At 47.4% G+C, this 25,322-nt stretch overlaps 1 protein-coding gene across 1 annotated transcript in view; it reads left to right on the top strand.

Annotated features, from left to right (window-relative positions):
• The window catches only part of SDAD1 (SDA1 domain containing 1), a 54,184-nt gene that overhangs the window by 11,541 nt on the left and 17,321 nt on the right, over positions 1-25,322 (top strand). Inside the window, exons 8-12 of the mRNA XM_044277279.1 lie at positions 16,543-16,614; positions 17,486-17,587; positions 18,154-18,223; positions 21,752-21,855; positions 25,188-25,245. Of these exons, the coding sequence (XP_044133214.1) occupies positions 16,543-16,614; positions 17,486-17,587; positions 18,154-18,223; positions 21,752-21,855; positions 25,188-25,245 (406 nt within the window). The remainder of the gene's footprint in view (positions 1-16,542; positions 16,615-17,485; positions 17,588-18,153; positions 18,224-21,751; positions 21,856-25,187; positions 25,246-25,322) is intronic.

Below are 25,322 nucleotides of genomic sequence, written 5' to 3'. Positions count from 1 at the left end.
CCCAAAGATGAACATAATAAAAAATTGTGCTAAATAAACCATTTTCTTGTCACCTTACATCACAAAAAGTACAACAGCAAAGGGATCAAAAAGGTGTACGCCCACTAAAGTAGTACCAATGTAACCGTTACCTCACCCCGCAAAAAATTAGCCCCTACCTGAGACAATTGGCCAAAATATAAAAATAAACTATGGTTTAGAATATGTGGCAAAACACTAAAACATCATTTTTTTTTTTTTTAAGAAAAGCTGTTATTGTGTAAAACTTACTTTATAAATAAAAAGTATACATATTAGGTATCGCCGCGTCCCTATCGACCGGCTCTATAAAAATATCACATGACCTAACCCCTCAGATGAACAGCGTAAAAAGTAAAAACTGTGCTAAATAAACCATTTTTTTTTTTGTCACCTTACATCACAAAAAGTGTAATGGCAAGCGATCAAAAAGTCACACGCACCCCAAAATAGTGCCAATCAAACCGTCATCTCATCCCGCAAAAATCATACCCTATCCAAGATAATTGCCCAAAAACTGAAAAAACTATGGCTCTCAGACTATGGAAACAATAAAACATGATTTTTTTTTGTTTCAAAAATGAAATCATTGTGTACAACTTCCATAAATAAAAAGTATACATATTAGGTATCTCAGTGTCCATGACAACCTGGTCTATAAAAATACCACATGATATAACCTGTCAGATGAATGTTGTAAATAACAAAAAATAAAAACAGCTATTTCTTGTTACTTGCCTCACAAAAAGTGTAATATCGAGCAACAAAAAAATCATATGTACCCTAAACTAGTACCAACAAAACTGCCACCCTATCCTGTTTCTAAAATGGGGTCACTTTTTTGGAGTTTCTACTCTAGGGGTGCATCAGGGGGCTTCAAATGGGACATGGTGTAAAAAAACCAGTCCAACAAAATCTGCCTTCATAAAACCGTATGGCATGGCATTCCTTTCCTTCTGCGCCCTGCCGTGTGTCCGTACATCGTTTTATGACCACATATGAGGTGTTTCTGTAAACTACAGAATCAGAGCCATAAATATTGAGTTTTGTTTGGCTGTTAACCCTTGCTTTGTAACTGGAAAAAAAAATTAAAATCTGCCAATAGTGAAATTTTGAAATTGTATCTCTATTTTTCATAAATTTTTGTGGAACACCTAAAGGGTTAACGACGTTTGTAAAATCAGCTTTGAATACCTTGAGGGGTGTAGTTTCTAGAATGGGGTCATTTTTGGGTGGTTTCTATTATGTAAGCCTCGCAAAGTGACTTCAGACCTGAACTAGTCCTTGAAAAGTGGGTTTTTGAAAATCAAGATTTGCTTCTAAATTTCTAAGCCTTGTAACATCCCCAAAAAATAAAATGTAATTCCCAAAATGATCCAAACATGAAGTAGACATATGGGGAAAGTAAAGTAATAACTATAGTTGGAGGTATTACTATGTATTATAGAAGTAGAGAAATTGAAACTTGCCAATTTTTCATTTTTTTTATAATTTTTTTTTTTATTTTTTTACTCCATTTTGCCAGTATCATGAAGTACAATATGTGACGAAAAAACAATCTCCGTATGGCCTGGTTAAGTCAAAGCGTTTTAAAGTTATTACCACTTAAAGTGACACTGGTCAGATTTGCTAAAAATTGCCTGGTCCCTAAGGGGTTAAAGGGAACCTGTCATCTGGATTTTGTGTATAGAGCTGAGGACATGGGTTGCTAGATGGCCGCTAGCACATCCGCAGTATACAGTCCCCATAGCTCTGTGTGCTTTTATTGTGGAAAAAAAAAACAATTTGATGCATATGCAAATTAACCTGAGATGAGTCCCATCCCTGAGATGAGTCCAGCGTGAAGCAGCCCAGCACCCTACATCCTCCGAATCGCCTCCTTTCTCCCCGACGTCAGAAAGCTAGAGCGCCGTAATCTTGCGATGTGCGAGCTAATGCATGCGCAGTTGGTTCCCTGAGGCTGATGCCAGCACAGGGAAGGAATACCGCGCATGCGCTAGCTAGCGCATCGCGAGATTACGGCGCTCTAGCTTTCTGACGTCGGGGAGCAAGGAGGAGATTCTGAGGATGCGGGGCGGTGCTGGGCTGTTTCACGCTGGACTCATCTCAGGTTAATTTGCATATGTATCAAATCGGGTTTTTTAAACAATAAAAGCACAGAGAGCTATGGGGACTGGGTATTGCGGATGCAGCCATCTAGCAGCCCATGTCCTCAGCTCTATACACAAAATCCTGGTGACAGGTTCCCTTTAACCGCCTAACGCAGGGATGCGTCCTGCGGGCGGCCGGGTTATTCCTACTTGACGCGTCGGCACGTCATCTCGCGAGACGCGAGATTCCTGTGAACGCATGCTCACATGGTCGCGAGGTAAACGAGTTGATCTATAGCCTGTAGATGCGATTTTATTTAATTTTTTTTCCCTAAAAAAGTATTAGACCCTGTTTTGTTAACAGCATCTAATATACCTGCTACCTGGTTCTCTGGTGGTCCCTTTTGCTTGGATCGACCACCAGAGGACACAGGCTGCTCTGTAAGTAGCACCAATCACTACACTACACCCCTTCCCCCGTCACTTATTAACCCCTGATCACCCCCCTGTAAGGCTCCATTCAGACGTCCGTATGCGTTTTGCGGATCCGCGGATGTGCTTTGCGCATTTTGCGGATCCGCACATTGCCAGATCTATATAGAAAATGCCTTTTCTTGTCCGGAAAAGGCATTTTCTATATAGTTCTGGCAATGTGCGGATCCGCAAAATGCGCAAAGCACACTGCCATGTCCTATTCTTGTCCACAGTATAAATACCCCACAAGTGACCCCATTTTAGAAAGAAGACACCCCAAGGTATTTCGTGAAGGGAATGGCGAGTTCATGTAAAATTTTATTTTCTGTCAAAAGTTAGTGGAATATGAGACTTTGTAAGAGAAAAAATAAATTTAAATTCCATTTCCGCTAACTTGTGACAAAAAATAAAAACTTCCGTGAACTCACTATGCCCATCAGCGAATACCTTAGGGTGTCTACTTTCTGAAATAAAGTGGTCATTTGTGGGGTGTTTCTACTGTCTGGAGATTGTAGAACTACAGGAAACATGACAGGTGCTCAGAAAGTCAAAGTGTGTAAATACATTTTTTTGCACCATAGTTTGTAAACGCTATAACTTTTACCCAAGCCAATATATATACACTTATTGCATTTTTTTTTTTATGAAAGACATGTAGAACAATAAATTTAGAGAAATTTTTATAGAAATTGAGTTTTATTTGAGAAAATTTACAACAGAAAGTGAAAAATTACATTTTTATTTTTTTTGCAAAAATGTCAGTCAATTTTGATATAAAAAAAAGTAAAAATGTCAGCAGCAATAAAATACCACCAAATGAAAGCTCTATTAGTGAGAAGAAAAGGAGGTAAAATTCATTTGGGTGGTAAGTTGTATGACCGAGCAATAAACCGTGAAAGTAGTGTCGTGCAGAAGTGTAAAAAGTGGTCTGGTTATTAAAGAGGACCTTTCATCTGGAAAAACATTGTGAACTAAGTATCCTGACATACACAGCGGTGCCCAGGGATCTCACTGCACCTACTATTATCCCTGGGTGCCGCTCCGTTCGGCCGCTGTGCCCTCCGGTATCTTCGCTCACTTGGTTATAGTAGGTGGAGACTTAGGACTCTTGGTTATAGTAGGCGGAGTCTGCCCTTGTTCTGCTGGGCGTCTCCTCCCTCCATCGCAGCGTGGAGCTCACAGCCTGGGAGGTTTTTTTTCTCCCAGGCTGTGAGCTGTGCGCTGAGATTGGCCAGCACTACAGCCTAGGAGGAGGAGACGCCCAGCAGAACAAGGGCAGACTCCGCCTACTATAACCTACTGAGCGAAGATACCGGAGGACATAACGGGAGAACGGAGCGGCGCCCAGGGATAATAGTAGGTGCAGTGAGATCCCTGGGCGCTGCTGTATATGTCATGATACTTAGTTCACAATGTTTTTCCAGGTGACATCGACCCAATTGTAACATTTTTTGCTCTATACACCACCACAATGAATTTGAAATGAAAGGAACAATATGTGCTTTAACTGCAGACTGTCAGCTTTAATTTGAGGGTATTTACATCCAAATCAGGTGAACGGTGTAGGAATTAAAACAGGTTGCATATGTGCCTCCCACTTTTAAGGTGACCAAAAGTAATGGGACAATTGGCTTCTCAGCTGTTCCATGGCCAGGTGTGTGTTATTCCCTCATTATCCCAATTACAATGAGCAGATAAAAGGTCCAGAGTTCATTTCAAGTGTGCTATTTGCATTTGGAATCTATTGCTGTCAACTCTCAAGATGAGATCCTAAGAGCTGTCACTATCAGTGAAGCAAGCCATCATTAGAAAAAACTAAACAAATCCATCAGAGAGAGAGAGAGAGAAAAAATATTAGACGTGGCAAAAACGCTTCCGGGAGCGTCACTGGCGGCCAATGGGGACGACGGTAATTGATTTGAATGGGCCCAGCCTCGCTGAAGAGGCTGAAAGCATTCAAAGTGCAATTCTTATTTTGGCCACCAGATGGCAGGCCAACATAAGAAATGATCAGTTCTCAATAATAAGTGCAGTTTAAAGTGAACCTCAACTTTATGCTGACCTCACTGAGGGCAGCATACGTTAATGACAGAAATGCTGATGTCAGCAGTGTGTCACTCATGAGCTAAATGTAAGTTCTTGCCGAGAACCAGCATCATAATCATTGCACCCTGGGCCTGGAAAAGAGTAAAATCTACTTGTCATGGTTAGGTCTCTTGCACACGACCGCGTGTCCCCCGTTGCCGTATCACGGCCAGCATACCGCGGGTCCGCAATACACGGGACACCGGCCATGTGCATTTCACATCACGGATGCGGAAACTTGAATGGGTCTGCAGATGCGGAATGAAAGCACTACGGAATGCTTTCGTGGGGCTCCGTTCCGTGCTTCCATTCTGCAAAAAGATAGAACGGATCCGCATGTGGCTGGCCCACTGTCTGTGCCTGTGCATTGCAGACCGCAATTTGCGGTCCGTAGCATGGGCACAGGCAGCACACGTTCGTGTGCAAGAGGCCCAAGTCATAATCTCGTGCTCTCACCCATCTGCTGATGGTTGTCAATTCTCTCCTAGAAAAAAGGGAGAAAACTACCGTATTTTTCGCCGTATAAGACGCACCGGCGTATAAGACGCACCTAGGTTTTTGGGGAGGAAAATAAGAAAAAAAATATTTTTAACCAAAAGGTGTGCTGTGGGTTTGGAACTAGGTGGTCTGTGGATGGCACTATTACTGGGGATCTGTGGATGACGGACACTGTTATGGGGGGATCTGTGGATGACGGACACTGTTATGGGGGGATCTGTGGATGACGGACACTGTTATGGGGGGATCTGTGGATGACGGACACTGTTATGGGGGGATCTGTGGATGACGGACACTGTTATGGGGGGATCTGTGGATGACGGACACTGTTATGGGGGGATCTGTGGATGACGGACACTGTTATGGGGGGATCTGTGGATGACGGACACTGTTATGGGGGGATCTGTGGATGACGGACACTGTTATGGGGGGATCTGTGGATGACGGACACTGTTATGGGGGGATCTGTGGATGACGGACACTGTTATGGGGGGATCTGTGGATGACGGACACTGTTATGGGGGGATCTGTGGATGACGGACACTGTTATGGGGGGATCTGTGGATGACGGACACTGTTATGGGGGGATCTGTGGATGACGGACACTGTTATGGGGATCTGTGGATGACGGACACTGTTATGGGGGGATCTGTGGATGACGGACACTGTTATGGGGGGATCTGTGGATGACGGACACTGTTATGGGGGGATCTGTAGATGACTGACACTGTTATGGGGGGATCTGTGGATGACTGACACTGTTATGGGGGGATCTGTGGATGACTGACACTGTTATGGGGGATCTGTAGATGACGGACACTGTTATGGGGGGATCTGTAGATGACGGACACTGTTATGGGGGGATCTGTGGATGACTGACACTGTTATGGGGGGATCTGTGGATGACTGACACTGTTATGGGGGGATCTGTGGATGACTGACACTGTTATGGGGGGATCTGTGGATGACTGACACTGTTATGGGGGGATCTGTGGATGACTGACACTGTTATGGGGGGATCTGTGGATGACTGACACTTATGGGGGGATCTGTGGATGACGGACACTGTTATGGGGGGAACTGTGGATGACGGACACTGTTATGGGGGGATCTGTGGCTTTCACTGTTACAGGGGGATCTGTGGCTGGCACTGTTACAGGGGGGATCTGTGGATGGCACTGTTATACATGTGTCATCCACAGACCCTCCCAGCCCATAACTGTGCCATCCACAGATCCCCCCGCCGCTCCTGTATACTAATATAATATGTCTTATTCAATTAATAGTTATTAAATATGCCTCTTTATTCCTAAAAGTACCTTAAATCCTAAGCGCTTCAGTACAATGCCGGCAGGCCGGGCAGGCGGCGCGGCGCGTCACTCACTGACGTCACTTGCCTGCGCCGCCTGCTTCATTCATAAAGTAGGCGGCGCAGGCACGTGACATCAGGGAGTTACGCTGCCGCCCGCCCGGCCTGCATTGTACGGATGAGCTTAGGATTTAAGGTACTATTAGGCATAAAAGGGGCATATTTAATAACCATTCATTGAATATGACATATTTTATTAGTACACCGGAGCGGCGGGGCGGGCCTTTAGTACAGTGACTGCACCGCCCCGCCGCTATTGCCGGCCCCAGCTCCTCCTCCCAGTCCCTCCCCGAGTCCTCGCTCTCTTTACATCGCTGCCAGCGATGTAAAACTGACTGCATTCGCTGTATAAGACGCAGGGGCATTTCTCCCCCATTTTGGGGGAAGAAAAAGTGCGTCTTATACGGCGAAAAATACGGTAGGTAGAAGACTGTCAGCCATCAGCAGGTGGGCAGAGAGCAGGAATTTATGAATAACCAGGACTCTTCTCAGGGGGCCGGGACTCTCTTTTCCAGGCCCTGTCTGCAATGATTGTGATGTCGGTTCTCGCCAACCACTAATTTATAATTTAGGCTACTTTCACACTTGTCTGCACAGACGGATCCGCTCCTATAAAGCAAACAACGGTATCCGTTCAGAACGGATCCGTTTGCATTATATATAAAAAAAAATATAAGTGTAAAAGTTATTCAGACGGATCCGTCCAGACTTTGCATTGAAAGTCAATGGGGGACGGATCCGTTTGAAATTGCACCATATTGTGTCAACTTCAAACGGATCCGTCCACATTGACTTAGGCCTCATGCACACGACCGTTTTTTTTTAAGGTCCGCAAAAATGGGGTCCGTAGGTCCGTGATCCGTGACCGTTTTTTCGTCCGTGGGTCTTCCTTGTTTTTTGGAGGATCCACGGACATGTAAAATGAAAAAAAAATCTAAGTCAAGTTTGCCATTCAAATGATAGGAAAAAACGGACACGGATCACGGACCACGGACACGGATCACGGACACGGATCACAATCTTGTGTGCATCCGTGATTTTCACGGACCCATTGACTTGAATGGGTCCGTGAACCGTTGGCCGTGAAAAAAATAGGACAGGTCATATTTTTTTCACGGCCAGGAAAAACGGATCACGGATGCGGCTGCCTAACGGTGCAGTTTTCGATTTTTCCACGGACCCATTGAAAGTCAATGGGTCCGCAAAAAAAAACGGAAAACGGCACAACGGCCACGGATGCACACAACGGTCGTGTGCATGAGGCCTTACATTGTAAGTCTGGACGGATCCGTTTGGCTCTGCACGGCCAGGCGGACACCCGAACGCTGCAAGCTGCGTTTGGGTGTCCGCCTGCTGAGCAGAACGGAGGCCAAACTGAGCCAGACTGAGGCATTCTGAGCGGATCCGTATCCACTCAGAATGCATTGGGTCCGTATGAATCCGTTCGGGGCCGCTTGTGAGAGCCTTCAAACGGAACTCACAAGCGGAACCCCGAACGCTAGTGTGAAAGTAGCCTTATAAATGACAGACCGCTGAAATTAACTCACCTGTCTCTACTTTATTCTGCCATTGGTATGGGCAGCATAAAGGTGATGGGTTCCCTTTAAAAATACATGGTTGTTCAAAATGAAAAAAAAAAAAAGATTTTGAAGGCTCATATATGAAAAAATGTTAATATTTTACTAAATTAAAAAATATTAAACATTAAATCACCCCTTTCCGTATAATAAAAATATAAATACCTAAATGGCAAAAATATAAACCTCATAGATATCACCATGATGGAAAGCGCCCCTTACTATTAAAAAATAAAAATATTTTTCAAATACGGTGAATGGTGTAACGGAAAAAGGGTCAAAATGGGCAATTTTTTCATTGCTTCTCTTACCCCAAAAATTTTATAAAATATGATAGTCACACATGCTCCAAAATAGTATCAATAAAAACTACAGATTGTCCCTGCAAGAAATGAGCCCCCATAAAGCTCTGTAGTTATGACCCCATAACTTTTTTAGTTATAATACGGTGATTAAAAAAATACGTTTTTTTTTTTTAACTTTATTTTGACATAAAAAAAAAACTATACATATCGGGTATTGTTGTAATCGCACTGACCCAGTGAATTAAGAGAATGGGTCAGTTTTTCTGCAAACGGAATGCAGAGCAAACATATCCTGTAAACCGGTGGAGGAATTGCGTTTATTTATCAATTCCACCCATTGGAAATTATTATATATATTTTTTTTTTTTTCTCGCCCAGTTTCCTTGGGGGACACAGAAGACCTTGGGTATAGCTCATCTCCATAGGAGGCGTGACACTAAGTGAGAACTGTTAAGCCCCTCCTCCACAGCTATACCCTCAGCCTGGAGAGAGAGACTGCCAGTTTTTGCTTAGTGTCCAAGGAGGCAAGACACTCCCTGCTCTGCAGGGCTCTTTTCTCCTTGTTTAATTTTTGATTTTTACTTTTTCTTTTCTTTTTGTTCCAGATAATCAGGGACAACAGAGACGCACTAGACCTCTCTGTTTCTCCCGGGGTCGAGCTGCGCCAGTGCCGGTCACCCGCACTGCTGCCTCCCCCACAGAAGGCAAGGAGGACCAGGGCAGCCTAGCTCCCCTGTATCCCGCCAGCGCAAGGGTCGCCCGCACGCCAAGCCCCTCTTCCAGCGTCCTGCCACTACGGTGCCAGTAGCTGAAGGGGCGACCCTGCTGGAATGGACCGAGGGTGAAGACGGCTATGGTGAGAGATTGGCTTCTCCAGCCCTACGTCCCCCCCCCCCCCCCTTTCCACCACCACCACCCGGTCTCCTGCGGGCCTGACCCCCATACTGTGCCTCTCTGAACAGCTTTCATAGCTGTGAGGGTGAATGCCTTGCCTCTGATGGCAGAGGTCATGAGTTCGAATCCCTGGACAAACCTTAACCCTTCCACTGCTGGATCTAGGCTGGCCCCTGGGGTGTCGCAGGGCGGCAATCTGCTCCCTGCTTCCCCCCCCCCCCCCCCCTGGCCCCAATAGGACAGGCAGCTGCTGTCCCCCTTTATCTTTTGATGTCCCGCCGGTATATAATACTGCGCGGGCGCCCGATCTCAGGGTCCCCCCATCTCCTTACCGGAGCGTTGCTCAGGGCCTGGGGGCCCGCTCCTGACAGACCTCGCCTCCGGCCGGCATGGACAGTCCGGTGCGGCCGGGCGCCGCAATGACCTGCGGGGCCGCAATTCCGGCACTCCATTTGGGCCCCTGACTCTTCCGGCCTGCGGGGTGGCCTCCCGCGGCCGGTTTAATGCGCCGCTCCGCCTCAGTCCCGGCGGTATATAATACTATGCGGCCCCGGTCGGCCGGGCGCCGCACAAATTTAGGCCCCCGGCTTTACGGCCTACTAGGCCGCGAAATTCTGGCCTTTGTTGGAGGGGGCGGGTACTTCTCCCGGCGCGAATTCTTCCCGCCTGGGGCTTCCTCCGCCCCCAGTGGATCGCAGCGCCGGCCCCCAGGCCGGCTCCCTGTTAACACTTTGGGTGCAGGCCGGCTCCCAATGGGCCTGTATGGTTGGCCACCCCTTTTTTTCTTGCCTCAAGAGAATCTGTGCCCCTATTTGGTGGTTCCCCTTTAGCCTCAGAGAGGCTGTTTAAAAAAAATATAAAAATAAATAAATAAAAAAATAAAAATAAATAAATAAATAAAAAATAAAATAAAGAAATAGATAAAATATGAAATAATAATGAATAAACAGATGTCTAACAGATTCTTGTGGGCTGCGCAGGACGCTGCAGCCTCATCGCAGTAGTGCTGCCTGTCTGCATGCCCCCCTTCCATAGGCGGCATGGTTTCGCGCTCCCAGCCTGCGTCGCTGCCAGGTGCATTTCCCCTTTTAGGCGGTTTCTTGCCCTCTCCCGGGATGCAGCGCGGGCCAAGTGCATGCGGTCAGTTCTGTAGGCAGCATTCGTCACCCTCTCCAGGTATGGTGCCTGCCATGGGTATGACCCCCCCCTCCTAGGCGGGATACTGCACTCTCCCTGGCTGCGGGCTGGCCCTGTGTATGACCCACCTTCTTAGGCGGATTGCTGCAGTTTCACCGGATACGGTGCTGGCCATGTGCACGACCCCCTTCCATAGGCGGAACGCTGCACTCTCACTGGATTCGCTGCCAGCCGTGTGCGTGACCCCCTTCCATAGGCGGAATACTGCACTCTCACCGGATACGGTGCTGGCCATGTGCACGTCCCCCTTCCATAGGCGGAACGCTGCACTCTCACTGGATTCGCTGCCAGCCGTGTGCGTGACCCCCTTCCATAGGCGGAATACTGCACTCTCACCGGATACGGTGCTGGCCATGTGCACGTCCCCCTTCCATAGGCGGAACGCTGCATTCTCACTGGATTCGCTGCCGGCCGTGTGCGTGACCCCCTTCCATAGGCGGAATACTGCACCCTCACCGGATACGGTACTGGCCATGTGCACGTCCCCCTTCCATTGGCGGAACGCAGCACTCTCGCTGGATTCGCGGTCGACCATTTGCGTGACCCCCTTCCATTGGCGGAACGCTATACTCTCACTGGATTTGTTGCCGATCATGTGCATGTCCCCCTTTTTCTTAGGCGGAAATCTGCACTCTCACCGGATGCGGTGCTGGCCAGGTGCACGACACGCTTCCATAGGCGGAACGCTGCACTTTCACTGGATTCGCGGCTGGCCATGGGCATGACCCCCTTCCATAGGTGGTATGCTGCACTCTCATTGGATTCGCTGCCGGCCTTGGGCACGCCTCCTTCCCTCAGGCGGCATACATACACTCCCTCTGTCTGTGGTTGTTCTCTCGCCGGTGCGTTGCTGGCCATGTGCATGAACCCCTTCCATGGCGGGGTGCTTGCACTCTCGCTGGATCCGCTGTCGGCCATATGCATGGCCCCTCTTCCGTGGGCGGTGTACGCACTCTCACTGGATTCGCTGCCGGCCATGGGCATGCCTCCCTTCCTCAGGCGACATACACACATTCTCACTGACTGTGTTTGTCTCTCGCCAGTACGTTGCTGGCTATGTGCATGATTCCCGTACATGGCAGGGTGCTCTCACTCTCCCTGGATGAGATGCTGCCCCCCCCCTTTTTTTTCCGGGCGGCATACTGCACTCTAGCCGGATACGTTGCTGGCCATGAGCATGGCCTCTAACATGGGTGGAACGCTTGCACTCCCATTGGATTCGGTGCTGGCCTTGTGCGTGACCACCCCATTCCATGGGCGGACTTTTGCACGCTCATGAGATTCACGGCTGTCCTTGTACGTGCTGTGCTGGACTTGTACATGTCCCCTTCATTGGCGGAGTGGTTGCACTCTCACAAAGTTCGGTGTTGGGGGAATTATTGCACGCTCTCTTAATGCTAGGATCACCCTGTGCATGTCCCCCTTCCACTAGGTGGACCTCCTGCGTTCCTGCTGGATTATATGGTATGTCCTATGTCTCTGGAGTAGGTACGGCCTTAGGCGTCATCCCCTTTTTGGGGTGGGCCTTTGCACTCTTGCCGACTGCAGTTTGCCAGGTACATTCCCCCCTTTCGGGGCGGACTGCTTACGTTCCATCGCGTGCCATGCTAGGCTTGTGCATAACTCCCTTTCAGGTTGCACTTTGCACTTCCATAGATGCTGGGGCACTCTGTGGCTGGCCCTCTTCTCTGAGTGGCTTTTTTGCAGGGAGCGGCCGTTCTTGTGCGTTGTTTGGGCCGTTTATGCCTTCTCCTCCCGTAGGTGGGTTGGCCTTCTCACTGCTTACGGGGCTGCTCGTACGTATGCCTCCCCTCCTTCCTGCGACATCCCTTTGTTCTCTTGGGTTACTTGCCGCAAGCCTTGCACTCGTCTCTACAGAGATCGTTCTGTCCACCTGACCCGGAGGGCTCTATGCTCTCTACTGCACCGAGCTGGGTGGTACTCATTCATTTCGTTGGCCCTTCCCCCCGGGAAGTGTTCGTGGCTCCTAGATGCGTGCTGTTGTCTGCAGCGCCCCTCGGATTCTTCATTGGCTCTGTCGGGACTATGGTTCCTTCGCCTACTACCATTTCCTCCTCTTCGGATGCAGTGTGGTATGAGTCCTTCCTCTTGGCGCCCTCTACGCTTCGGTCTGATCTGCTACCAGGTTCGGGCCACTCTTCTCGGGAAGATCACCCAACTTCTCTTGGATGCTCGATTACCCAGGTCCGGAGGACCTCCACCTTGGGTTCTTCAGGGTATTTGCCTTCTGCGAGGCGGTGAACCGGGCGTCTCACAGTGTAGCAGGGTTCTGCTTTTGGGCTGTCCTATGGCTTCCCTGCTGCCCACTCCTCCTTTCGGTTGGAGGGTGTGATGCCGGCCTCTGTCTCGACTACCTTGTCTCGCCGGCTCTGTTTGGCTCCCCGTTCGGTACAGATCACTCCGATGTGGCTTCTGCCCCGGCCAGGCTTCAGAGGCTGTTCCTTCACTGTCCTCCCCTCTGGGGGGAGCATGGTTGTTCATGTGGATGGTTCCGGTGTTCCTTTGGTCTCGTACTGTCTCCCTTGTTCACACTGGCTGTATTAGCTGTGTGCCTCTTGCTGGGTCTACCGCGTTCTGTCCTCCCGCTGGGTGCAGATTGCGCTTTCCATTCTAGGCTATGGTCCTGCTGTAGACTTACCTTCTGGTAACTTGGGGGGACTGCCCTTCGGTCCAGATCGTCCTTAGATCTCCCACACCAGGACTGTAGATAGTCTTCCTGTGATGGCTACATCAGCATGGACTTTAGCCTGTCTTGTCCTGGCATCTGGCGGATGCTGGGCGGACCCTTCGGTTCCCTTCCGTCTGTCCTTCTGCTCCCCCACTCCGGGTGGATACGGGACAACGTTGCTCGGAGGCCGACGGGACCAGTTTTGCCGACCCTTCTGCCCGTGTTACTGGTCTGCGCCTGGTCACATTGGGTTTTTACCAGCTTGCCCAGGTGACTCCAGCGGGCTCGCTACTGTTCGCTCCTGGCTGTGTTTCGTCCAGGATCTGTCGTTGGACTTAGGTTTTTTTTGTCTGGGTGTCTGTGGGTAGCTGGGCATTCCCCACTCTGCCCTTCTCCCCCCCCCCCCCCCCCCCCATGGTTCTGTCTTTCTCCAGTCCGGCCTGGACCTGGGACTAGGACTCTTTTGCTTGAAGTGTCAAGTGTCGGCGCTGTCCTTCCTCTTCCAGCGTTCCCCGGCCCTCGGGGCCTGTCCAGACCTTCTTCCTCGGAGTGGCTCTTTGGTTCCTCTGTACTGTCCTCCGGTACCGCCCTGGGAGCTGCATGCTGAGTTCTCGGCGCTCCGATCTTTCCCTTGGAGCCGTTACAGAAGTTCTCTCTACCTCTTCTGTCCTGTACGGTTGTTTCCGTAGCCGTCGTGTCTCGGACGGGTGCCTGAATGGCGGCCCTTCTTGTTCCGAGCCTTCTGTCTTTCCCCAGGTCAGGGCTGTTCTACATCCCATGTCTTCCTTCCTTCTGAAGGTGGTGTTTGCCTATATGTTGTTTGGGCTTTGCAGTTTTGGTTGGAGATCTCCGACTCTTGTCGACGTTCGGTCTCTTGTGTTTCCAGGCGGTCCGTGCTTAGGGTTGACTGCCTCCGGGATGGCTTTTCTCAGCTTTATCAGTTTGGCTATTGCTGAGGTTGCCGCACCAGGGGCAGGGGTCTGCCTTTGATGTCACCATTCATTTCACCAGAGCGGTCGGTGCCTCCTGGGCCGGAGGCATTGGGCTTCGGCCATGCATTTGGGCAAGGCGGCCACTGGTCTTCCTTGCACGCCTTACCGAGTTCTGCAGGGGGCTTACTCTGGCTTCGGCGGATGCTGCCTTGGCCCGCCTGGGTGTGCGGGCGGCGGTTCCTGGATGCCTTTGTGTGCTTCGCCTTGGTGCTGTGGTCCCTCCCCTTTTGGACTGCTTTTGAACGTCCCAAGGTCTTCTGTGTCCCCCAAGGAAACTGGGCGAGAAAACAAGATTTTTGTATAACTTACCAGTAAAATCTCTTTCTCGCTCTTTCCTTGGGGGACACAGCACCCACCCATTCATTTGTTTTTCTCTACACGGTTTCCGAGTTTGTGTTACCCGTTGGGTAGTTGGCTTGTTGGTTCCACTTTTGGACTTTGCCTTTTTTCACTACTTGGACACGCAACTGGCAGTCTCTCTCTCCAGGCTGAGGGTATAGCTGTGGAGGAGGGGCTTAACAGTTCTCACTTAGTGTCACGCCTCCTATGGAGATGAGCTATACCCAAGGTCTTCTGTGTCCCCCAAGGAAAGAGCGAGAAAGAGATTTTACTGGTAAGTTATACAAAAATCTCGTTTTTTTTACTGATTCCCACTACATTTTATTCCATAATTAATGGTGGCATTAGAAAGGACATCTTGTCCCACAAAAAATAAGCCCTCATACAGCTTTGTGAACGGAAATTTGAAAAGGTTATGGCTCAAGGAAAATAGGGAAGAAAAACAAAAAAAATCTGGTATCCTAAGGGTTAAAGAGCATTTTCAGCATGATCAACCCTATTAAACAAGGCATGCTGCCTGGTAGGGTTGATCATGCTGATTAAAATGATACCTTTCTTTAGTATGTTGAACCACTGCAAAGATCTGTTTTTAGTTATCACAAATAAGCAAATTCGAGCACCAAGGGGACGCCTGGGGTCCTTGGAGCACTGCATTTGTAACACCCGTGTGCTCTGCACACACCCCCTTCCCTGTGTTTTGGCAGGGCTAGACATCTTGTCATTCAATCAAGGGCACATAGGAGTATTTTATCCCACACTAGTGCTCCAGCGTGCTCATTTGCATATGAGTAGAAACTGAGATCTCTGCAGTATTCCTGGTTTAATAGGGTTGATCATGCTGATGGATGCTTTTTAACTGTAAAAGCATCTTGCAGTTTTCACACTAGCTACTCTGTTCTTTAGAAATCACTCTTCTTTATCCTCTCAGTTAGGATTATAATGAAAGGTAACACACTTGTGATAAGAAGATAGCCAGTGTTAAAGGGCTTCTGTCACCCCACTAAACCGTTTTATTTTTTTCTTTACTAATAATCCCTACACTGCGATCTCATCATACATAAGCTAATTAATGATTTTCGTTCAGTAGAATTTGTTAAAAATCGATTTTTGAAATATGTAAATTACCTTGCTACCAGCAAGTAGGGCGGCTACTTGCTGGTAGCAGCCGCATCCTCCGATGGTAATGACGCCCCCTCTGCTTGTTGATTGACAGATCCCGTCCGCTGGCCCTTTCTCTGCTGGCCCTGCCTGTTTTGATTCAATATCTGGCGCCTGCGCCGCGGCCGTACCCCTCTTCAATCTGCGCAGGCGCACTTAGAGGCGGCCACTCGCTCAGCCGCTCCATCCTCAATGCGCCTGCGCCGATGACGTCACATCTACACCTGGCGCAGGCGCATTGAGGAGCGAGCGGCCAAGCGAGTGGCCGCCTCTCAGTGCGCCTGCGCAGATTGAAGAGAGGTACGGCCGCGGCGCAGGCGCCAGATATTGAATCAAAACAGGCAGGGCCAGCAGAGAAAGGGCCAGCGGACGGGATCTGTCAATCAACAAGCAGAGGGGGCGTCATTACCATCAGAGGATGCGGCTGCTACCAGCAAGTAGCCGCCCTACTTGCTGGTAGCAAGGTAATTGACATATTTCAAAAATCGATTTTTAACAAATTCTACTGAACGAAAATCATTAATTAGCTTATGTATGATGAGATCGCAGTGTAGGGATTATTAGTAAAGAAAAAAAAAAAAAAAAACGGTTTAATGGGGTGACAGAAGCCCTTTAACCTCCTCCCCTTTCCTGCACCTGTCCCACAGCATGCCTAGAACATTCTCCATTAGAAATCGGTCATCCACTGGTTTCCTTGGTCCATGTGGCTGCTGTAAAGAGAGTGGAGCAGCAGCTCAGGCAGGATGGCGGTCCTGAAAACAGAAGTTAAGACAGATTAGATGAAAAACAATGTTTGTGTGAATGTTGTAATTCGTAAAAAAAAAAAAAATTCTCCTAAGTCAGTGATTTCTTCCCAGATCTTGGTTGCTGCCTTGCAATTCTTCCTGGGAAAAGATGATGTGAAGAATGACAGTGACTCTGAGTCAGAGGTGAGTCTTATCAGATTAGAGATATTAAAAGGCTACTCTGGTTGTAACAAGTTATCCCTTATCTGCAGGATCGGAAATAACTATTAGATTGGTGGGGGTCCAACTGCTTGGGCCCCTACCAATCTCAAGAACGGGGAACCCAAAATTAGTGGAGTAGCAAGTCGGGCATGTACACTGCTGCTCCGTTCATCTCTGTTGGGCTACCAGAGATGGCACAGTACAAGCACGCAATGTTTTCTGTCAGATCCATAGAGGTAAATGGAATGGTAATGCACATGGCCGGCCTGCTGCCCCATTCATTTCGTGATGACCCTGCAGAGTAAAGGGTCCTCCATTTTGTTATTGGTGAGGGTTCATTCGGCTGGACCCCCCACCGATCTAGTAGTTATCGCTAGGAATGAGCAAACTTGTGTTTCAAGTTCGGCGTACAAGGTTGGGGTTATCTAAGAATTCCTTTTATGGATTCCATAAGTTATGGTCCGTGGTAGCGGAATCCATAACAGATTTCGTAGATAACCCGATCCTTGTACGTCGAACTTAAAGCACAAGTTTGCTCCACACTAGTTATCGCCTGTCCTGCGGATAGGGGATAATTTGTTAGACTGCGTAGAAAAATGACAAATCCACAGAAAAGCGGGTGGGGCATGGGCAGACTGTGAGCAGCTCATTCATCATTATTCACACCAATAACTGGTGTCCGTAATGACTGAAATCTTCGGCACCTTGGAGCTGCTGTAGACGTTCCGGCACACACAGAGCTGGGGGAGGCAGGTAATTTATGACGACGCCTGTGCCTTGTCTACTGTACCTGGCTCCTCTGGCAGCACATTTTTTTGTTTAGGGTTAAATTGTTTCCCACTTTCTCTTACAGGATGAAGGACCAACTGCACGAGACTTAATGGTGAGGTACGCCACAGGGAAAAAGAATACGAAGAGCAAGAAGAAACTGGAGAAAGCCATGAAAGTCTTGAAGGTGCATATGTGATAGGTTTTGGGGTCCTTGTTAGACTAGCAGTTACTAAAATCGCTGTCTTGTATATTGTATGGGGATCATAAAGTGGTTGGGATAAGAAAACGACTTCTCACCTGTCCACAGGCTGACCTCTGGGACCCCCACCAATTATGAGAACAGGTGTCATGAGCACCCTGTGTGAATGGAGCAGTAGTGCTCATGCGTGTGACTATCACTTCATTCAGTGGGACTGTTGAGTACAGTGCTGGACTATCTCCTGCAGTCCCATAGAAGAAGTGAATTGAGCGCTGGTCACACATTTGCCCTGCTGCTCCATTCACATTTATTTTCCAGTGATCAGTGGGGTTTAAGCAATCATACATTTGTCACCTATTCTTTACATCACCTATTCTTTACATAGGTGATAAATGCTTTTCAGAAGTCAAACCCTTTAAAGAATTTTCTTATGGAAGATATAGAATTTAGTTATAAAACGTAACAAGTGCCAAGTATGTTTAAAATAGTAAATCAAACTTGACTCTAGTATTCTTTTTACCCTCTTATTCCATTATTTCTGAATTGCACAGAAACATAAAAAGAAGAGACGGCCAGAGGTATTCAACTTTTCGGCAATTCATCTGGTGCATGACCCTCAAGGTAACTATATGTTTAAAGAGGTTGTCCGAAAATAAGCTATTCTTTTACTATATAGGAGTGGGGCATTGGAGCATTTCCTTGCTCCGATGCTCCCCATTGCCTTGTGCTGCATCACGCAGGGCAAGGTCTGTCTGTTTATTGCCTGTGACGTTCCGGGCTTCACATCACTATGCTAGGTGGAAGACCCCGACTAGCATAGTGATGTGAGGCCAATGACATCACCAGCACAAATGGGTGGTCTATAGCACTGCCCTAAGCTGTTTTGGAGGCAGACTTAAAAATATCAGTTTTTATGTTTGCTTATGGGACTGAAGAGTTCATAAACGTATTTGAGTTGTATGTAATAAAGATCATGGTGTACACATATACATAAACTTTTTCCTGAGATGGCTATTTTTATTTTATTAACATTTTTATTTTTGCTGCTTCGTTTTTTACTTCTTGTCTTTCCAGAGCCATAACTATTATTTGTTTTTATTCACATAGCTGTGTGAGGGCTTTTTTTGTTTTTGTGGGACAAGTTGTTCTTTCTAATGGCACCAAAATTGCTGATGGCAAGCAGGAAAAAAAAAAAAAAACGCAATTCCTCCACAGTTTTATGGGTTTTTGTTTTTATGGCATTCACTATGCAGTAAAACTGACTCATGCCCTTTGTTCTCTGGGTCAGTAAGATTATAACAATACCATAATTGTATAGGTGTGTGTTGTTGTGTGTGTTGTTTTTTTTTTTTTTTTTTTAGTTTCTGAGGTAGTGAGAGGTCTCATTTTTTGCAGGATGATCTGTCTTTTTATTATCATTTTGGTGTGTGACTTTTTGATCACCTTTTTATTCAATTTTTGAGAATGTGAAGAGATGAAAAAATGTGAATCAACCATTCTGATGGGGCTTTTTTCGTTACACCATTCGGATGTGATGATGACTGTTTTTGTTTTCTTTATTTTTATTCTGGGGAAGGGGTGTGAATTGAATTCTTATATTTTTAATTTTTTTAACATTTTTTATATTTTTCAATTTTTTACTTTTTCATCCTATGTGACTATAACAAGCAATCATTAGATTGCCATTTGTATTCAGTAATGGACTTTTATCCATTACAGAATTCAGTATATTCCAGTGCTGTGCTGCCACCTGCGGCCCAACATTGGAATATACCAGTAATGGGCGTGCAAGCCTTGTACAGCCTCAGGCCTATAGCTACTATGGACATTCCCTGATCTCAGCAAGGGGGAAGTGCGCAGCTCCTGGTTTTAACGCTGATTGTGTGGTCACCACTGTATCAGAGGGGTTAAATGCCTACATTCAGCGTTATCGCTGATTGCAGGCATTACCCCCTGATGTCTGCTGTGTGAAACAGCAGGCACCCGACGGCTGTGGCGCTCGCTCTGCTCCGGATCTGGCGCCAACTTTAAAGGCCCAACTTCCACCATACATTTATGGTGTTAAATGAAGGAGTAAATTTAAAATATGCATAACATTGTTTGGGTTTATGTGCACAACAAACTTGCATTTTTACACCACTCACTTACAGTTTTCTAAAAAGAGGCGGGGAAGTGGGTGTGGTTAGTTAGCTTAACTTCAGCTTTACCACCCCAGTCGGTGGGTTATATACAAAAATTATATAAATAAATTCCCCCCTGTACGCCCGGGCCCCTCACAATGAATATACTCACCTGGCTTCCCGCTCCCTGCGCTACTCGTGGTCCCCGCACTGCTGCTGCTGCTTCTCCCAGTGTGTGGATGAAAACATCCAGTGTTGGGGTGGGGGGAGAAGCCAATGAGAGACGGGGATGGGGATGAGCCTCTCTAGCATCACCCACGATGTTAGGGAGGCTCGTCCCCGTCCCCTCCTGCCATTGGCTGCTCCACCCTGATACCAGATGTTCAGATGTTTTCATCCGCGCACGGGAAGAAATGGCGTTGTGGGGCGGCAAGTAAGTATATTCATTTTGAGGGGCCTGGATATATGGGGGGCATTTAGTAGTCTTGGATAACCCCTTTATGTTTAATGGCTATGTACACCTTAGGGGGTAGTTTGTTTGTTTGTTTTTTTTCTACTCATTTTGAGCTCAAAATATTTTTTTCAGTTGGCCTTTATTTAAAAAAATGTTGATCCCCTTTGATTGTACAGCCTTGAGATTGTCTAGTAACAGTTTCTGAGTTTTTACTGTTTCCATCAGGCAACTCGGCTGACAGCTCCTTATCTCTGCTCTCTGACTTCCTAAACACTCATTATAGCTCAGTTCGCTCCCTTGTCCTTTACTAGAGTCAGTGCTGTAAAATCATGTTACACACTACAGTTCTGGCTCTTCTGAATACGAGAATCTATGAAACAAAGCAGGACACTGTGTCTTAGTGCACAGAAGTTCGCTGGTCCATGCTGACATTTTATGTAGGAAAAGATTTGTTGTGCACACTCCTGTACTGTTATAATTTTTCTGTATAATTTGGATGTGCACTTTAATTTATCAGGGTGCCAATGTTTGCTGTGACTGTCCAAGGCCTTCGGGGCTGCTAGCTACTGAATCCTTGAGGCCCAGCCCCAAGCTAGGTCTCGTAGGCCTCATGCACACGGCAGTTGCCTGGCCGTGTCGGTATTGCGTCCCGCAAACAGCGGGTCCACAATACACTGGCACCAGCCGTGTGCACCCCGCATCATGGTTGCTGACCCATTCACTTGAATGGGTCTGCAATCCAGAAGGTCGATGCGGAACGGAGGCATGGAACCCTACGGATGCAGTACGGAGTGCTTCCATGGGGTTTCTTTGTGTTCCCCCGCACCGCAAAAAAATTGTGCATGCACTATTTTTTTGCAGTGCGGACCTTGGATGCGGAACGCGAACCCCATTCAAGTGAATGGGTCCGTTTTTTTTTTTTTAAATCTCCAATTGTGTAAAAGTAGTAAAACTTTAAGAAAAAAATATAGTACATTTGGCTTCTCTGTATTTGTATTGACTGGCAAAGTAAAGCGTACCCAAACGGCAGCTGACATCCACAGTTATGGCATTTCTGTACCTAGCAGAACCTGTCTGACAGATGAATTGACAATTTTAAAGGGCATGGTGTGTCTCACATGGCACACGCTGGGCAGCAGATGCTGGGCACTGAAATGCCATATGTGTGGACAGCTTTTGCATGGTCCCCTGCTCATTAAAGTTGTTGTTCAGTTTCCCATATTGATGGCCTTTTGAGTTTTGATAAACCGATGAGCTTCTTCTCACTAGCAGTAGTTTCTGTGGAGCCGGATACATTGTGTAATGGATCATCTCATGCCCCAAAAGCCCTGTTGACTTATAATGTTGGCGTCCTGTTGAGGTTTGTGTGCTGCATTGCCATCAAAGGTCACAGAAACTTCGCCAGCAACTATCTTGGAGGCTTGCAGTTTCGGGTATAAACAGAGCCCTACTTATTCCCTCGTGCTAGGCACAAATAAGTGAAGAATTTTCGACTGCAAAATGTCTTTAATGATGAATATAGAAAAAACTTTGGGGCCCTTTATCATTTATACATTTGGTTCATTATTCCCTTAGAATTTGCAGAAAAACTTTTAAAGGAGCTAGAGAAATCCAAAGAACGATTTGAAGTCAAGATGATGCTTATGGACCTCATCTCCAGGCTCGTTGGAATCCATGAAGTGAGTTGCTGTTTTTTACATGTAAATAATGAACTACTAAAGGGAGTCTGTCACCAGTGACCTCTACATGGACACATAACCATAGTTCATCTGATTAAAACACTGCTTTTCTTTTGTTTATCCGAGATTCCTGACTTATGATACTTTTTACTAACTTGCAAATTAAGCATTTGGTGCAACGAGGGTGTCACCATTGCTCTCATTGTATTCAAGTTCCACTCATTCATCTGGCCAGCCCCTCTCTGTGCTTTGCCACTGCCTTGCCCTGACAAAGCAGCGAGGGGGAGCTGGCCTCAGAAAGGAGTGGAGCTTGGGAGCAATGGTGACACCCTCACTGCACCAAGCACCTAATTTGAATATTAGGAAAAAAGTATCAAAAACTTGGGAACGTAGCCTAATGCCTCATGCACACGACCGTTGTTGTGGTCCGCATCCGAGCCACATTTTTTGCAGCTCGTGTGCGGACCCACTCACTTCAATGGGGCCGCAAAAGATGCAGACATCACTCCGTGTGCTGTCTGCATCCGTTGCTCCGTTCCATGGCCCTGCCAAAAAAAAATAGCATGTCCTATTCTTGTCCTTTTTGCGGGCAAGAATAGGCATGTCTACAATAGGCCACCCGTTCCACAAATTGCGGAAGGCACACGGGCACACATTCCCCTCCATAGGTGCATGTGCTTTAGCTGGTCCCTGTACCTGACATAGGTCTGTAGATTCTGCAGGATCCTGCTGGCTGTATTGCTAGTAACATCCAATTGCTTTAGGCGAGACACACGTTGAATTTAAGGAACTCGCAGTGCGTATTAGTGTGAGGTCCTGTTCTGACCTCTGCTCCTCTGACAGGATTGTACCGTATTATAATTTATAATGCTATGTGACCCTGAGAGTCCTGAAATCTATTGTACTGGCAGCATTATGTCAGTGTATAGGCTCATGCACACGACCGTATGTCCTCCGAGACATGCGGGCCATAGGTCCCGGAGTGGCATACATCGTGTGCACGGGAGTACACAGCATCATAGATTACAATGATGCTGTGCCCGTTGGGCCGACCGCGGGACTATTGTCCTGCACTCATATGATCTTATGAGTGCAGGACAATAGCCCCCCGGGCAGCCCGACGTGCACATAATCATTGTAATCTATGATGCTGTGTACTCCTGTGCACACGATGTATACCACTCTGGGACATATGGCCCGCGTGTCTCGGAGGGCATACGATCGTGTGCATGAGCCTATACACTGACATAATGCTGCCAGTACAATAGATTTCCGGACTCTCAGGTTACACAGCATTATAAAGCTGTGAGATCCTATTAGAGGAGGGGTGGTCAGAACAGGACCTCACACTGACACATGCTGCGGGTTCCTCGCATTCATCTTGCTCATGTGTGTCTGGCCTTAAATAGTGTTGGAAATCATTATGCTAATTATGCCATTTAGTTCCAAGATATTCCACAGATTCACAGTTCTTATGTGGCAGAAGCCTTGTGGAGACTAAGCACTTTTCTCTCCAGACGAAGGCAGTGCTGCTTTGTCATTCCAGGGGAGTTCTTTCACTCAGTGAAATTATTGATAACCTCATAAGTCTTCTTGGATTTCCTCTGGCACAGTACTGGATCTCACTGTGGTCCGTTCTTACCCATCTCCTCAATCTGCTCTAGTTCCAGTCTTCTGGGCACAGTTGGGGTTCTGGCTGAGTCTAGCTCTCTTGGTCTCCCCGTTCTGGGTTCCAGAGCATCTTGGACTGTCTTACAGATTGCCTCTTAGGAGGCCTCCACAGACCCTCATTTCTACAGCTGCATCACAAGGTCCTGCTCTTCCACATTCTCTTCCTTCTATGATGTCTGCCCTCTTCCCCTTCTCTTCAGCGTGAGGTCTTATTACACTGAACTTCTTTCTCCTGGACTCAAATGCTATAGTACAGGCATGCTCAACCTGCGGCCCTCCAGCTGTTGCAAAACTACAACTCCCATCATTCCCGGATAGCCTACAGCTATCAGCTTACAGAAGGGCATGGTGGGAGTTGTAGTTTTACAACAGCTGGAGGGCCGCAGGTTGAGCACGCCTGCTATAGTATGTTAATTATTGGGCATTCTGTTGGAAGGCCTTATCCCGCAGTCTGGGAGTTGCTCCTCCATAGTTATCTGAAGATTTCTCCCTTCCCACTTAGACTTCAGGTCCTTTTTATTGATTGAAAGCTCCCAGATACAATTATTTCTCCACTTCTATCACTTGATTGGCCTCCAGTGATAGAATTGGAGAAATAATTGACATACAGTAGTTATCTCAGATACCTCCTTTGCCAAAGGTTTTGTCTAGCCTTAGTGTTAATCATGATTCCAAGTCTTTGGGCACAGCTATCTCACCCTTTCTATTGGAACATGGCTTTCCGAGTCTCAATATACTACATGCTTCTAGCCACCAGTTTGACCCAGGTCTTTCATACTGAAACTTGGATTTCAGCGTTTTCTTCCTCACATGAAGGCCAACCCTCATTCCTGCATACTTCGGTGGTATGCAGACTCCTTCCTTTTCAGAGACATTGCATCCGTCCTTTATTAAATGCATGGGCTACCAAAGTGTGGCTTTTTGGCCTACAGACGGACGAGCAGGCATTTTTTGAAGGTGGGTCTTGAAGGGTTTCAACAGCTTTTTATTAAAGCTTGTTTATCATTAAAGGGGTTCTGCACTTTTATTTAACTGATGATCTATCCTCTGGATAGATCATCAGCTTCTGATCGGCGGGAGTCCAACACCCGGGACCCCCGCCGATCAGCTGTTTGAGAAGGCAGCGGCGCTCCAGCAGCGCCGCGGCCTTCTCACTGTTTACCGCCGGGCCGCCCGCCCACTGACGTCACGACTTGTATCAACTAGAGTGGGCGCGGCTAAGCTCCATTCAAGTGAACAGAGCTTAGCCGCGCCCACTCTAGTTGATACAAGTCGTGACGTCAGTGGGCGGGCGGCCCGGCGGTAAATAGTGAGAAGGCAGCGGCGCTGCTGGAGCGCCGCTGCCTTCTCAAACAGCTGATCGGCGGGGGTCCCGGGTGTCGGACCCCCGCCGATCAGAAGCTGATGATCTATTCAGAGGATAGATAATCAGTTAAATGAAGGTGCAGAACCCCTTTAATGAAAGGCAATACTGCAAATGTACTAGTTGCTTTACTGATCCAGCAATGTAAAACAGCATAGGGTTTTCATTCATGTTGTGATGGCCTGTACTCACATACACAGCTGCCTATTTGCCAAGTGTCATTGTCTAGTTGATCATCATTATTATAAGGATTTTCCTTTCAGTGTATATTCTGATTGTGAATGTTACTTTCTTACAGCTATTTCTTTTTAACTTCTACCCATTTATACAAAGATTTCTGCAGCCGCACCAAAGAGGTAAGCTTCCGTGCTTTATTCTCAGATGCTTATTCTGCAATTAGTAAAGGCTGGCCCTACATATACAGTGTGCGTTT

Source organism: Bufo gargarizans, chromosome 1, assembly GCF_014858855.1.
Source record: "Bufo gargarizans isolate SCDJY-AF-19 chromosome 1, ASM1485885v1, whole genome shotgun sequence".
NCBI lineage: Eukaryota > Metazoa > Chordata > Amphibia > Anura > Bufonidae > Bufo > Bufo gargarizans.
Note: the sequence above shows the minus strand (reverse complement) of the source record. Positions and strands in the feature narration are given on the sequence as shown.